This window comes from Temnothorax longispinosus, chromosome 11 (genome assembly GCF_030848805.1).
Source record: "Temnothorax longispinosus isolate EJ_2023e chromosome 11, Tlon_JGU_v1, whole genome shotgun sequence".
Taxonomy (NCBI): Eukaryota; Metazoa; Arthropoda; class Insecta; order Hymenoptera; family Formicidae; genus Temnothorax; species Temnothorax longispinosus.
The window spans coordinates 12,127,479-12,142,355 of NC_092368.1; the positions used below are offsets into that span (position 1 = coordinate 12,127,479).

At 42.0% G+C, this 14,877-nt stretch overlaps 1 protein-coding gene and 1 pseudogene across 4 annotated transcripts in view; one reads left to right on the forward strand and one right to left on the reverse strand.

Moving 5' to 3' along the window:
* Ttll5 (Tubulin tyrosine ligase-like 5) overlaps nucleotides 1-14,877 on the forward strand; it is a 228,495-nt gene that overhangs the window by 157,796 nt on the left and 55,822 nt on the right. The window contains exon 14 of one of the 4 annotated variants that reach the window (XM_071793422.1): nucleotides 11,419-11,504. The exons of the other annotated variants lie outside the window; for them this stretch is intronic. Coding sequence (XP_071649523.1) covers nucleotides 11,419-11,430 — 12 coding nt within the window. The 3' untranslated portion in view covers nucleotides 11,431-11,504. Of the gene's footprint in view, nucleotides 1-11,418; nucleotides 11,505-14,877 lie in introns of those variants that run through there. 4 annotated transcript variants of the gene reach the window in all.
* Nucleotides 1-14,877, reverse strand: part of LOC139821972 (sodium-dependent nutrient amino acid transporter 1-like) — a 53,407-nt pseudogene that overhangs the window by 13,463 nt on the left and 25,067 nt on the right.

The window sequence follows — 14,877 nt, forward strand, 5'->3', positions numbered from 1 at the left end:
TTGGTCAGCCCCCTCTCCTGCGCTAGCAAGAGAGGTTGAGAGTTACGAGGTTGGCAGAACTGAGTCTCGACGACCGTTAGAATTGTACTGACTCTCGTGGCAGTTGCGTGGTCTGCAATAAAGTATTATCAGCAGTAATCGAGTGTGTAATTATTCCTCGATACCTCTCGTCAAGACGTCGATAGTAGGCCGACACCCGGAGGCATAATTGACCTCCTGCGGTACCAAATACCTACATTGGTGACCCCGACTAAAAAAACACGCAACGGTTCTTGCACAAATTGCTACCGGAAGCCCGAGTCAGAGATAAATCCTCGTGTGGACCAGACTTCCCCGAGGAACGGACGCAGAAGTAGCGGATCGAATTGCCCGCAACCGCAAGGTACATTCCTATGTCCCTGGCTGTTAGTTGCCCACGCTGCGGCCAGCCAGCCTTGCCGCGCCGAAACATTTTTCGGGCGGCCATTTTTCTTGCCGCGCTTTTTGCACGAGGCACGAGGCGTGCACGTGAGACCCCACCGGCGCCCGGGTGGCCACAGCGGTTCTGCCGTCTTGTTACCACGACCATCTCCTGGTGCGCGTCTGGCCCTTCTCCGCCGCCGCCGTTATCGCCTTCTCCTGATGGTGTGCGACCGGCTTTTCTTCGCCGATACCACGGATTGTCAACGTCGCTGTCGCCTCATCGATTGGATGCGTGAAGCCAACGTCTCCGGCGCCTTGGGTCCCATCGTCACCGGGGCTTTGGATTCTACCCAGACTACAGTAATTAAACGAAGGATAGTAATCCGCCCCGCGCCGTCATTTCTTAACACTCGTGTCGTTTATATCGTTTATATCGTCTAACGCCCATGTCGCTTATATTATTTAACGCTCATGTTGTTTATGCTGTTTATCGCTCTCGTTTTGCTAGTAGCTTACTATAAATTTAAAACAATGTCGGACGCGGCTCTTCAAACACGCGCAGAGGCAGCGGAAGCCCAGCTAAACGCTCAGGGCCCCGATTCAGTCACCTCGGACGCGATTGATAATAATATTGTAATTCCGTGTATAGATAACCTATGGGTTCCCAAGCTCCCCCCGTTTTCACAAGTTGACCCAGAATTGTGGTTCATCCAGGCTGAGATTCTCATGAGAAATTCTAGGATCACTGCAGAGTTCACTAAAGCCGATACCGTACTCGCTGCACTCGATGCCGAAGTAGTGGGACACGTAAGGGACATAATTGCTTTAAACCCTTCCCCAACGGATATTTATAAGCAGATTAAAGCTCGAATTATCGCGGCATATGCACCTTCGGTCGAAACAAAATTGCGAAAACTTTTAACGGGACAAGTCGGGACCGACGGAAAACCTTCGTTAATCCTCAGTCGACTGCGCAGTCTTAATGACGGGAACTTAGATGATAATGTAATAAAATCAATTTTTTTGGACCATCTACCACCCAATCACCGCGCGATCCTGATAGCTACGGAAATTACCGACCTCAACCGTTTAGCCGAGACCGCCGACTGAATGGCTGAGAGCAATATCGGAGGCGAGTCTTAGGGCTGGTTTATAATAGCCGTAACCGTTGATTTAAGCCGTAATCTTTAAGAAATTGACCAATCACAGTCGAATGTGAGAAGAATAATCGACTGTGATTGGTCAATTTCTTAAAGATTACGGCTTAAATCAACGGTTACGGCTATTATAAACCAGCCCTTACGCGTCCGCCGTAATCAAGGGGAATTCACCCCCTCCCGCAAAAACCGAGATGCAGCAACTTCGCGATATGATGGCCGATATGCTTGCCTTATTTAAAAAAGAATCCGAAAAGCTGGGAAAAACACTAAATTCGCATTCGCGATCCAACTTCCGCTCCGTGAAAGATCCAAAAAACCAAAACAGCCTTTCCGTTCGGAGACGGTCGGCAAGGGCCTTCAAATTTCTAACCGTCTCCACGTCCGTGATCGTACCAGTGGCCAAATGTTCCTTGTCGATACAGGCGCGGATATCTCTCTTGTACCCGCTATCGATAGGATCAAGGGAAGGCCCTCCGAATTAAAGCTCTTCGCAGCAAATGATACGCGTATCGACACGTTCGGGGAATCTCTTCGTGAGCTTGACCTCGGTTTAAGACGGCCAATTCGATGGAATTTTTGCATTGCCGCAGTTCCGTACCCCATCATTGGCGCTGACTTACTATCGCACTACGGGTTAATAGTAGATTTAAAACGACGACGTCTTATAGATTCCACTACTAAATTATATACCCTCGCGACTAAAAAACCGGCCCCGATACATTCGATTAATACGATTAAACCTTCCTCTGAGTTTTCTCAAATACTCAAGGAATTTCCGCAAATAACAGGAGCCCTTCCCCTCGCTCCGCCGTCCAATTGTGACGTGTTTCATCATATTATCACCACCGGCCCTCCAGTCGCTGCGCGCGCTAGGCGCCTTCCTCCTGATAAACTTAAGGCCGCAAAGGCCGAGATCAGAGCTTTAGTCGAAGCAGGCATTTGCCGCCCCTCTAGCAGTCCTTGGGCCAGTCCCATTCATCTAGTCCGTAAAAAAGACGGCACCTGGCGGGTGTGCGGTGATTACCGCGGTGTTAATGCAATCACGCGACCTGATAGATACCCCACCCCCCACCTGCATGACTGCTCCGTTAATTTACACGGGAAAACAATTTTTTCATCCCTCGACTTATATAAAGCCTATAATCAGATTCCAATGGCCCCTGAGGACATTGAGAAAACAGCTATTATAACCCCTTTTGGGTTATTCGAATACTTATTTATGACCTTTGGCCTTCGTAACGCCGGTCAATCCTTTCAACGATATATAAATCGCGCCTTAGGCGATCTAGATTTTGTTTTTATTTATATGGATGATATCCTAATTGCTTCCTCTTCTCCAGAGGAGCATGCTAAGCATTTACGCATTGTATTCCAAAGGCTTAAAGAGTTTCACCTCCGCCTTAATGTTGAAAAATGCGTATTCGGCGCACATGAACTAAAGTTTCTCGGGTATATAATTAATGGTAAAGGAATCAGTCCCATCCCAGAGAAAGTTGAGGCGATTACCAAATTTCCTAGACCCAAAACCATCGCCGACCTACGCCGTTTCCTCGGCATGATAAATTTTTACCGTCGCAACATCCCTCGCGCGGCAGAAGCTCAAGCACCACTAAATGCATTACTAGTCGACTCGCGTAAAAACGATAAGCGTGTAATCGTATGGTCTGACGAATTAATCGAAGCGTTTGAAAAGACCAAAAACGGCCTTGCTAACGCTGCAATGCTGGTGCATCCCCATATTGGCGCGGAACTTCGTATAGTCGCGGATGCCTCCGATTTCGCCATGGGGGCAGTTCTTGAACAGAAAAAACGGGATACTTGGGAGCCCCTAGCATTTTTTTCGCATAAATTCTCCCCCGCGCAAACTCGGTATAGCGCTTACGACCGAGAACTCACGGCAATTTTTGAAGCCGTTAATTATTTTCGTCATTTTGTAGAAGGACGTGAATTTAAAATTTTGACCGACCATAAACCGCTCATGTACGCGTTTATGCAACGGTCTGACAAGGCGTCCCCGCGACAACTACGCCAATTGTCATATATCGCGCAGTTCACAACGCATATTGAACATGTCGCTGGTTCACAAAATGTTGTTGCGGATTCGCTTTCGCGGATCGATTCCCTGCGTTTGCCGGTTGAATTTAATCTTAATGAGCTCGCCGAGCTACAAAAGAACGACGAGCAACTCAAGTTGATTGCTAACGCCCCCGATCATCCTTTAAAGTTGAAGAAAATTCAGTGGGGCCCAGATCACACAACTGTATATTGCGAAATCTCGGGCGAAGCTATTCGGCCATATGTCCCCGATAGTCTCCGCGTTAAAGTATTTCAAATGTTCCATAACCCAGCCCATCCGAGTGGCAAAATTACCGATCGCACTATCCGACAGCGTTATGTCTGGCCTGACATGCACCGCGATATCGCTAAATGGTATAAAAATTGTATCGAATGTCAGCAAGCGAAAATCTCTCGTCATGTAAAACTAACTCCTGAGCACTTTGTTGCTCCCGACGGGCGATTTGATCAAGTGCATATTGACATTATCGGCCCATTACCTCCTTCTGAGGGTTACTCTTATTGTCTCACTATGATCGACAGATTTTCGCGTTGGGCCGAGGCAATTCCTCTTAAAGATATCTCTGCACAAACCGTTGCTAGAGCATTTTACGACACGTGGATTTCCCGTTACGGAACCCCTCGATTACTAACTACGGATCAGGGAGCCCAATTCGAATCCCGCCTATTCGAGGCGTTACTTTCATTAATCGGTTGCGAACGAATTCGTACAACCGCCTACCACCCGGCGTCGAACGGCATGATTGAACGTTGGCATCGGGTGCTTAAAGCTGCAATCATGTGCCATGCCGATGCGTGCTGGACGCGTACCTTATCTACCGTTCTATTAGGACTTCGGTCACACGTCCGTGCTGACACAAATGCGTCTCCCGCCGATATTATGTTCGGGACGACTTTACGACTTCCCGGGGAATTCTTTCTTCCCGATGATTTTACACCTAACCCTAATTATTTCCTTGAAGAGTTTCGCGAATATATGCGCCAAGTCCGGCCGGTTCCCGTCGCGTACAAACATAAAAAACGCGCCTTTTATTTTAAAGATTTATATAATTGTACTCATGTGTTTTTACGCAATATGGCTAAAAGGGCGTTAGAGCGTCCGTACACCGGTCCGCACAAGGTAGTGCAACGCATCTCGGAGCGCGTATTCAATATTGATATCAACGGAAACACAAAAAGCGTGTCCGTCGATTTATTAAAGCCGGCATATTTTGTCCCTGATGACCCCACCGACCCCCCATCAACCTCCGAGAACATACTCAACCGGAATGTAAATCCGAACCCAGCGCTTAAAACCTACTCTCGTAAGACTGTTACATTTGCGCCGTCCACTAAACCAAAGTGATTTAATTGTAAGCCAGAATTCTATATAATATTATTAGATATAAGTCGGCTCAAATTACGTTTAAGCGTATAATATATTTTTTGTTAAGGTCTTGTTAACCTCGTACAATAGCACCTGGCCAAACACTTAAGCTCATTCGCTTAGTGCAATATTACTTATTATTTATTTCGTTAACACTCGGGGGGGAGTGTGTAGGGAGCAGCATATCTGTCTCCCTTCTGATTGGTCAGCCCCCTCTCCTGCGCTAGCAAGAGAGGTTGAGAGTTACGAGGTTGGCAGAACTGAGTCTCGACGACCGTTAGAATTGTACTGACTCTCGTGGCAGTTGCGTGGTCTGCAATAAAGTATTATCAGCAGTAATCGAGTGTGTAATTATTCCTCGATACCTCTCGTCAAGACGTCGGTAGTAGGCCGACACCCGGAGGCATAATCGACCTCCTGCGGTACCAAATACCTACAGTACCATATCTATTTTTTAATAATCTACTAGACACTACAGACGCGCGCGCTTCGCGCGCGCCATTTAGCTTTAACATTATGCTATTGTATAATAATCGCGACACGACGCGGGACGATTAACCTCGCGACACGACGCGAGCTGTCACATCATGACACACACGACGCACTATACACGCACGAAACTCGCCACACTCCGCGATGACAGTCCCTCACGGGATGAAGCAAGCTACGCGGCGCGGCAATCAATCGAGATAGCCAATCGGCATCGCGGAAAAGGAGGCTTCAATTTTACGATACAAACGAAATTTACTCAGGTAACACGCCTTTTTTAAAAGTGGATTTTTTTTAAGTATTGTTCAATTTTCCACGCAAACGTTTAATTTTCTTTGGTATTTATGCCTAAAAGGGGCCTCCTCTCCGATTTGGTTTATTTTTAAATATGTTGTTGGGGGAGTCTTCCCGAATCATTTCATATATATATATATATATATATATATATATATACATATATAAAGGTCGGACTGAAATAGCTTCGGAGATATATGCACACACACACACACACACGCACATACGCACGCACGCACGCGCGCGCGGGGGGTGCAAGGGGGACCTTCGGCCCCTCCTCCCGCACCCACCTCCGGTAGGCACCGACCTCGCTTTAAAACTTAAAATACATGCTAAAGCCTGCAGTTCGATTCCCGCTCACAGCGTTGTAAAAAGCGATGCTTTCAAAGCTGTGAGCGTGAATCGGACCGCAGCCTTAGCATGTACTTTAAGTTGTAAAGCGAGGTCCACGCTGCCTACCGCGGGAGGGGAGGCAGAAGGCCCCCCCTTGCACCTTTCCGCGTGTGTGTATTCCAGTATGTCGGAAAAAATAGGTATAAAAATAGGTTTAAAAAATTGGTAAAAAAATTGGTAGGGTACATATTTTTCGGGCTCCCCCGATTGATTATCACTGTCGGAGTCACAACAAAGGTTTTTACCAAGAGAGCCGCAAGAAAATTTCAAAATTCGGAAAAAGCCCTATATTGTAAATAATTACCTCGTTTTCAAAACGGATTGCTCCTCGCCTCCGATTAATGCGTTCTATTCATATAATAGATGCTGATCGCTGTTCTTTTTACCTGCATGAGTAATGAGTGTTCAACTGGTGCGATCCGGATGTCACCAGTGTAATCGACGGTCAGTCCTTTTACTTGTTCCATGACCTCCGAGCGCTGATTGATAGCGCTCTGTTTCAGTCAGTTGCCAACCGCCGATCCGATACTTTTTTCTTTTAATTTACTTTAAGCCGGAAGTTCAATTATTTGGAAATCTACGTACAGTACTGATTAGAAGTATTGCGTCACTTATGGAAAGGAAAATCGTTACTTTAATGAAGAAAGATGTACATAAATGTTATAAAATTTTATTTTAGTACTGTTATTTTATAGTTTGAAAGGAATATTTTGAGAACAAAGATCTTAATGATTTAATTGACGTTGTATAATTACACGTAGTAAATTTTGATCCTCAGATCTCATCAATAGTCGTTTCCGAAGGATTTTGGCGTCCAAAAACCGAATCCGTTGCCCGAATTGCACTAGCTATCACGTCAAATTTCAGAGATATCCGCCGTACCTAAAAGTAAAAAGATTTTCGGTTTTTAGGTTGAAATAACTATAAAATGATACGTGTTAGGCCAATTTTCTCGATGAATTCGAATTCTGCAGGAAAAAATCTATAGAAACCATACATTATATCTTGAAAATTGATAAAAAAAATACTATATTTATCTCCAGGACGCTTTAACTTGTGCACGAGTTGCGACCCCGCTAGGTAGAAGCGTCATGGAAGTAGATAGTTTTTTTTTTTATCAATTTTCAAGGTATAAACGCATGACTTCTATAGCTTTTCTCTTGCAGAATTCAAATCCGTTGAGAAAATGGGCCTAACACGTATCGTTTTATAGTTATTTTAATCTGAAGAAACCGAAAAATGGCTTTTTACTCTTTTTAGGCACTTTTAGGTACAGATATCTCCTGACGTGATAGAGAAATTCGGGCAACGGATTCGATTTCAGCACGTCAAAATTCTTCGAAAACGACTATTGAGATTTGAGGATAAAAAAAAGTCGAAATTCGTCGGCCTGTATTATCTTGATGATAATAATAACGCAATTAAATTATTAAGATCTTATATAGTTTTTTCTCACAATATTCCTATCAAAACATAAAATAACAGTACTAAAATAAAATGTATGTCTTTCTTCATTAAAGTAACGACTTTGTTTTTCATAAGCGATGCAATACTTCTAACCGGTACTGTATTACGTATAGTATACTAATTTTTATCTTTGTCACTGATTTTTACTCTAAGCTTTTTGTTCTCTATTTTATTTTTTTGCTTTTTTTGTTACCATTTCTCGTATGTTTTGATGAAATTTGCTCATACACACACATACACATATAGTCTTTCTATACACTATGTAAATATTCAATAAGTAAAAATGAAAAAAGTGTCTTATTTGAATTTTAATCTGTCTAATTTTGTTTAATTCTTATAAATACAGGCATTTAATACATATTTTTCTCGATAAATAAATAAATAAATAAATATATATATATATATATATATATATATATATATACCAACCGTACGCGTTAAACGGATAGAATGTGTCGCCATAAGTCAATGGTTTTAAATTGATAATAGTATAAATAATGATTCCTGCGAGTAATAGCGGCGTGATTATCGCCCAGCAAACCCTTTAGTATACCGACGGCCGTTTCTGCAACATGTACTCGACATCGTCCAGAAAGTTCTCCAGTCCGTATATCCAAAATATGCGGCTCATTTCCAATGTGGCCAGAAAGAAAATTATAAACGATCCCGCGTAGAAATCCACCAAACCTAGCAGGAATTGGCCGCCCTATGCACAAATCTTATCAGATTTATATATACGACGGGAGTATGGAAATTTTTCGTGTGTGAACAAAACTTTTGGTCCCTGATTTACGTAGATCCAATTTCGTTATTAAACATATATTAAAACAAAATACTTACGGGCGTGCAGTAAAGAGTGCCAATAGAAAAGCCGAATACGGCTGTTCCAATCGTCACGTGCCAGTACTTTCACATTGGGAATTGATCGCATATAATAGTATTGATAGAACCGACGAGCGCGACGGCACTACCAATTCCCAGGACGTATAACATTAAAAAGAAAAGCACGGAAAACAGCTGAAAACAAAATGTGCCAATAAGCAAAATGTTAGCACTATAGCAGTTTATTAGCAAATTCGAGCAGAATATCGTGACAGATCGATATCAATCGTATCCGCGTTAAGCTCATATTCCGCCAGCAAGCCGTCTATACACAACACACATTACTTCCTTTAACACTGACACAAATTTGTATATTTCTCAAACTTTTTTGTTCACAACTTTTTTAAATAAGCAATAACTGACAATTAAGTTATAAGGAAAAGTTATTCAGAGTCATGTCTTTGATAATAACATATGTGAAGGACAAGGTCATTGAAGATACTTCTCTTTACCTTCATTTTTACCTTATAAAAGAAAATGAACAGTTACCTTTATTAATACTATGGCTCTTTTAATCAAATAAAATTTTGTGATAGAAACTTTTATTAATCCCTTTGTGGGACTAATTCTGAACAATGTTTATTATTAGAAAAATACTGATGAACAAGAATGTACATGAATCTGTCGACTATGTCATTGATGACAGGTTGCAACTTATCTTACATCGCGTCATGGCTGCATCAATAAGCGTCCACATTGCAACGCGTTGTGGCATTTTCACATTGTCAGAACGTGTTTTGGTCAATTATTAAAAGAACCTCAACATGAATTTCGCTTTGTGGCCTTTTTAAATGTGTCAAAACGCATTATGATGCGTTTTTTAAAGTTCGCATGATACGAATTTTGCATTGTGGCTGAATCTGAGAAGTTAGAACGCGTGTTGTGTCGATTTTCGCTTAGTGCGCGTTTTCGATCTTTGAGGCTAACATATCCCTTTTCGGTCACACTTCCCGAGAATCCCGTACCGGTCACACTGGGTGAAATACACCCCCAGCGTGTTTGCACGTGTATAAAAAATTGTAGGTGACCTTAAAAAAAAAATATCCTGTTGTAGTTTGTCTTCCTTAAAAAGACTGTATAGGTTTGATTTGCAAAAAATTAATTTAACATATGTAAAAAAATTGTTGAAAAAAAAGTCGGAAAAGTGACATTTCACAAAAACTCTAATGTAACTTTTTCAATTTTTAAGATATTTTAATTTTTCAAACGGTTTTTTCATCCTCAGATGACGTACTTTTCACTAATTATTGCAGTTTATGCGGCCGTTTCAAAAAGTATATTGATTTTGAGGTATGAAGGTGCGATTTTTTGCGGAAAAAAAATGCCGAGAGAGAACCAACGGGCCGAAAAATATACCACCGACGGGGATCGATACTTGAAGGTCCCAACTACCTGTAGATGGTGGCACAAGGCCCATTTCCCATGGTTTACTGGGTCGTTTTCGAAGTCAAAAAACGCTGGGGTGTATTTTACCCAGTGTGACCGAAAAGGGATATATACTAAAAAAATAATAAGAAAAGGAATTAAAAAATATTTAAAATAATTAATTCTCGCATTGTTCTTTTTTACAAAAAATTAAAGTTTGAAGAAATGAGAAAAAAATTACCTCTATATATATCTAATTATATTTAAAGGTAATAATGATATATATAATATAATTATTTATGATTATACATAAGATATTGCATAATCTAATCACAATTTTATTTTGTAAAAAAAATAATGCAAGTTCCAAATTATGTGTATTTCTCGATTATTCTTGTTATTTTTCTTACAAGGTGAGCTATTTTAATGAAACTGGAATATCTCATAGCCTTTACGTTTGAAATAAAAGTTGCATGGTTTGAAGCAGGGGATCACATGATGAAAATATGGATTTAACCTTGAGTGACCTTTTCAAGGTCAGGTCAAGGTCAAGGTTACCTAGCTCAAATTCTTTAAATGGAACCTCCTATTTTTCATGTCATATTCTTGTAGCCCTTGTCGAGATGTTTTCAAACACTATAATAAAGCTCTCTTTCGTTAAGAATTTCTTGAGATATTTTAAATTTTACCATGACACTTTTAATCCTCCGTCATTTTGACGTAGAACTACGTCTTTGTCGACAGTAAAGGGGGGGAGGGGTAAATCCAGGAGCACAGATGTAACCGGATGTAACGACAACATGGCACACTTTGAACGTTTATATCTTCGAAACTAATAATCGTAGAGTAATAAATAAGGTGTCATTTGATAGCTTATATATAGAGTCCCATTTTCTCTCTAAAGTCTCTAAAGTCTCCAAAAGAGATTACCGATTTCTATCTTAACAAATCTCCGATTGCTCTAATTTCCGTAAATTTTGTGATATCAATTAAGCTAAAAGTGTTTTTATGGATAGAGTGTCATTAAAGAAAAAGGTTGGTATTGAATTTGGTGATGATTGGTGAAGGGGTTACCGATTTCTGTTTTAAAAAATCTTTGTGTCAAATTTCCGTACATTTTGTGATATTGAGCTGAATTTTTTTATGGATAGATTATCATTAAAGGAAGGTTGGTATTGAATTTGGCGTCAATCGTTGAAGGGTTTACCGATTTATGTCTAAAAAAAATGTAAAGTTATACATGTAATCTTATATAGAATATCATTAAAGCAAGGTTGACATTTACTTTGGCGAGAATCGGGGAAGGGGTTACAGATTGCTGCAAGAAATTTATACTTAACACTGAGAGGATCCTGTATTGACATGAATTTATCGTCGATCCGGATATACCGATGTATGCCTAAATAGAGTATAAGTTATACATGTATTCTTGTACTTTTTTTAGTCACAATCGGAAAACCAATTCACCGATCGACGCCTTCTTATATCTTATATCTTATATCTTATATCTTATATCTTATATAGAGCATATCATAGGGCGGCAGTGTGGTCTAGTGGTAGAGCGCCAGACTCGTAATCTGAGGAACCAGGTTCAAGTCCACTAGAGCCATGTAAGTATGGAATGTTTTTCCGATAGCTGCGCCCCTCCGTGCAAGATAAGCTCTTGTGCGGAGAAAACTGGGCTTCGTCTTTCGGAAAGAGACGTTAAGCCGTTGGTCAAAAGGGTTAAAGTGAGTGGAGAAGGATAGTATTGGTAGTAGATTGCGAACTCTACGGGGATATGCAATAAATTACGAATTTTATATAAATGCAGAATATATAGAGCATCATTAAAGGAAGGTTGATATTGAATTTTCTGATGATCTGGGAAGAAATTACCGATTTCTGCTTCAAAAGTGTATGAAGTTTTCTACCCCTATTTTATATACAACGCTTTTTATTATAAATTTACAAATATAATAAAAAAATTTAAGTGTTCAATTTAGGCAGATTGTTTCCTCATCATTTTACTTCGCTTATAAAGTTTCCTCAATGAGGAAGCCAATTTATTATATGCTAATAATTTGGCAAATTTCTCATAGATAAAACTTTATGAGCGAAAAAAATTATCAGGAAGCAAGTTTTAGATAAAAATTTAGAAATGCCGCAAAAATCAATGTAAAATTACTATATATGTTTGTGTATATGGACTTATATATGTGTATATATGTACATGTATGTGTATATGTGTATATATTCAAACGTATCGCTATTTATTTCTATCTCATAAATGATTATATCTATAAGTTGCTGTTTCACTTAAAAAGCTTCCTATATGAGAAAACCTAAGGTAAAATTAGAAAAAAATTATAAATATATTTGAAAAAAAGGGCACAGTAACAACTGTGTCGCAAACAACAACATAGAACTTATGACGACGACGACGATGTCCTCACGGTCTCGCCGGCCGTGGAGGAGCGCGCCGTCGCTTTCTTCACTAAAGCTCGTCTTATATGATTCGCGATACTTCTCTCCGAAACCCCGATGGTAGCTCGACTGAGTATTCTTAAGATGTTATGTTGGGCGCCAGGTGCGATTCTACGCACCACGATTCACGAGATCGCAGTATTTCTCAGGCGTGGACTTCTTTGATTAACCGCGGGTGGAATAGGAGAGGGAGCGTAGCGCAATCATTACACTCAAATAACATAAAACATAGAATTATATTTCGGTTAAGGCAGATCACAAGTGGACGATAGCGTGTTCCACGGCGAACAAGCAGAATTCGAGTACACGCCACGTGTCACCCCACGAGCGCGATACTCATTCCGTCGCTGAACTGCACGGCAATCCCGATTGAATTCGCACAAGAGTATTCCCCGACATAAGCTGCAACGAATCCTACCCGGACGGTCAAACGCGAAATACTAACAATTAAACAGTTAACGCAATTTCCCTACGGTCTACCGCGACAACGCTGGGGATCTTCTCTCCCCTTGAAACGCACGAATGGCCTCACCCGTTACACAACTGTGGGCCATTAATCCCGATGAAACGCACGTATAGCTAATTACAAATGGCACGAACTTAACCGGCAACGATAACTACGAGGCTCTCTCACGCGCGAGAGCCACTTCTCAAACTACGGCTCGGTCCAGCCAACGGCGATTATGAAATTCCACGCGACGAAATCACCCGCAACGAAATTACGCGAAACGAAATTATTCCCAACGAAATTACACGCAACGAAAGTACACAAGACGATATCACTCGCACGAAATTACAAGGACGCTGACTGTCGGCGGCCGTGCGTTCTCACCCCCGAGACGGGCACTCGCGATCACTTCGTCGCACGGGCCCTCCCGCGGTATGGCACTCGATATTCTTTAATTACGGCCGATTTCATACTTTACCGCGGCACAACGCGACTCCCGGGAGGGCCTCGGTATTCTCGCGATCTTACTTCGAGGAAGGCTGAGCAGTGGCCTTACAAAGTCTTTCCCTTCCGGCAGCTCGTCGCTCGTTATAGGGGCTGGACGTTGTCGGGATGGCGGCTCGCACGACAGTGGCGTTTCCTCGGTCCGGCGGGACCACGCAGGGCCCGCGCGCGCCCGCGCGCGCCGGTTTCCCTAGCCTGGTCGGTGCTGCGCCCTGGCCCGCCAGCGATCCCTCCAGGCGATCGCCGCGTCCCACTAGAGCGCCCTTCGTCACTGCGCCCCTCCGCCGGCGGTAGTTTCAAATCCCGCCTATTTGAGACCGGCTGTCCAGGCCGCGTCTCATCGTCCGGTTCCTCGACGGCCAGGCTGGACGGGCCATGGCTCGTCGACCGGGGGCGGTACACAGCGGTGGTGGTCCCGTTCCTCAACGGGGACCTTCGTCGGGGCGTCCCCCTCTCCGCGTCCTCCGTATTCGGGCTGCAGTGCTCTCGTGCCACCTGTGACGCCTGGTTCGGTCAGCTGATCTGCCGGCTGTGGGCCCCAGCGTGACCCGCCCGCCGACCGTACGCCCTCGGAAGCTCCTGGTTGTCCAGCCGTAAGTCCCTCGACGCGGCATAAGCCGTTACACTCGTCGTGACCCTGGCCATCTGCTCCGCACTCCCTCGATCTGTAACGCTCGCAAAAGGTCTTAATCCTAACCTAAAGGCTCGCTCTCCGCCCGCCTCGGGCGGAGGCACCATCCCTGACGCCTCCCTCGGCCGAGCTCCCATCTGGGGTAAGGGACGCGACATTTGTCACGTCACAAACTACGTCAGCTGTCACTATTTCATGTTAAAGTATTCAACGAAGGAAAGTAAACGTAGGGCTACGTCAACTGTCTTTCTAACGCCGTCATCCACATGATCCACTTTGTCATTTTTATGTTCTAGGCTTTCAAAAAATTCAAAAAAATTCTGAGTTGTCAACATTTTTACTACAATATCCAATACATTTTAAAGCCAAATATTAAACCTAATTGTTTATATATAACAAAATTTGAACACAAATGGAGAAAAATGGGAATTTGAAAATTTATATAACTTTGCAACAAATGAATATTAACAAAAATGATTGTAAGGTTTTGTACTTCAGACTACGACCTTTCAAAAGAATGTAGTCTCATTTGAGTCAACTTCAAAAAGTATAATTATTTTAACAAATAAAAACGGTGAAATTTTAGAGAGGTTTATTCATGTATTAAATACAAAGAAAGATAAAGTTTGACTTTTTTCGCTTAGAAATAAATTTTTATTGTAAAAAATTGTTGGTTATATATAAAATATTACAAATATAAAAGAAAATTATAAATAAAAAGTAAAAAAGTATCGTATTGTTCGGCGTTTCTTTCTGCTATTTTGTAAATAATATTCTACTAATAATAGAAGTGCTTTAATTAGCAAAAATTATTAGAAATAAAGTGAAAAAAAAAACAAAAAAAAACATTTATATACGTCAGCAAACACTAACGCCATCATCCATATGGGTACAGTTTAGGGCACAGACCACGGTCTTATGTAAGACCGTGGCA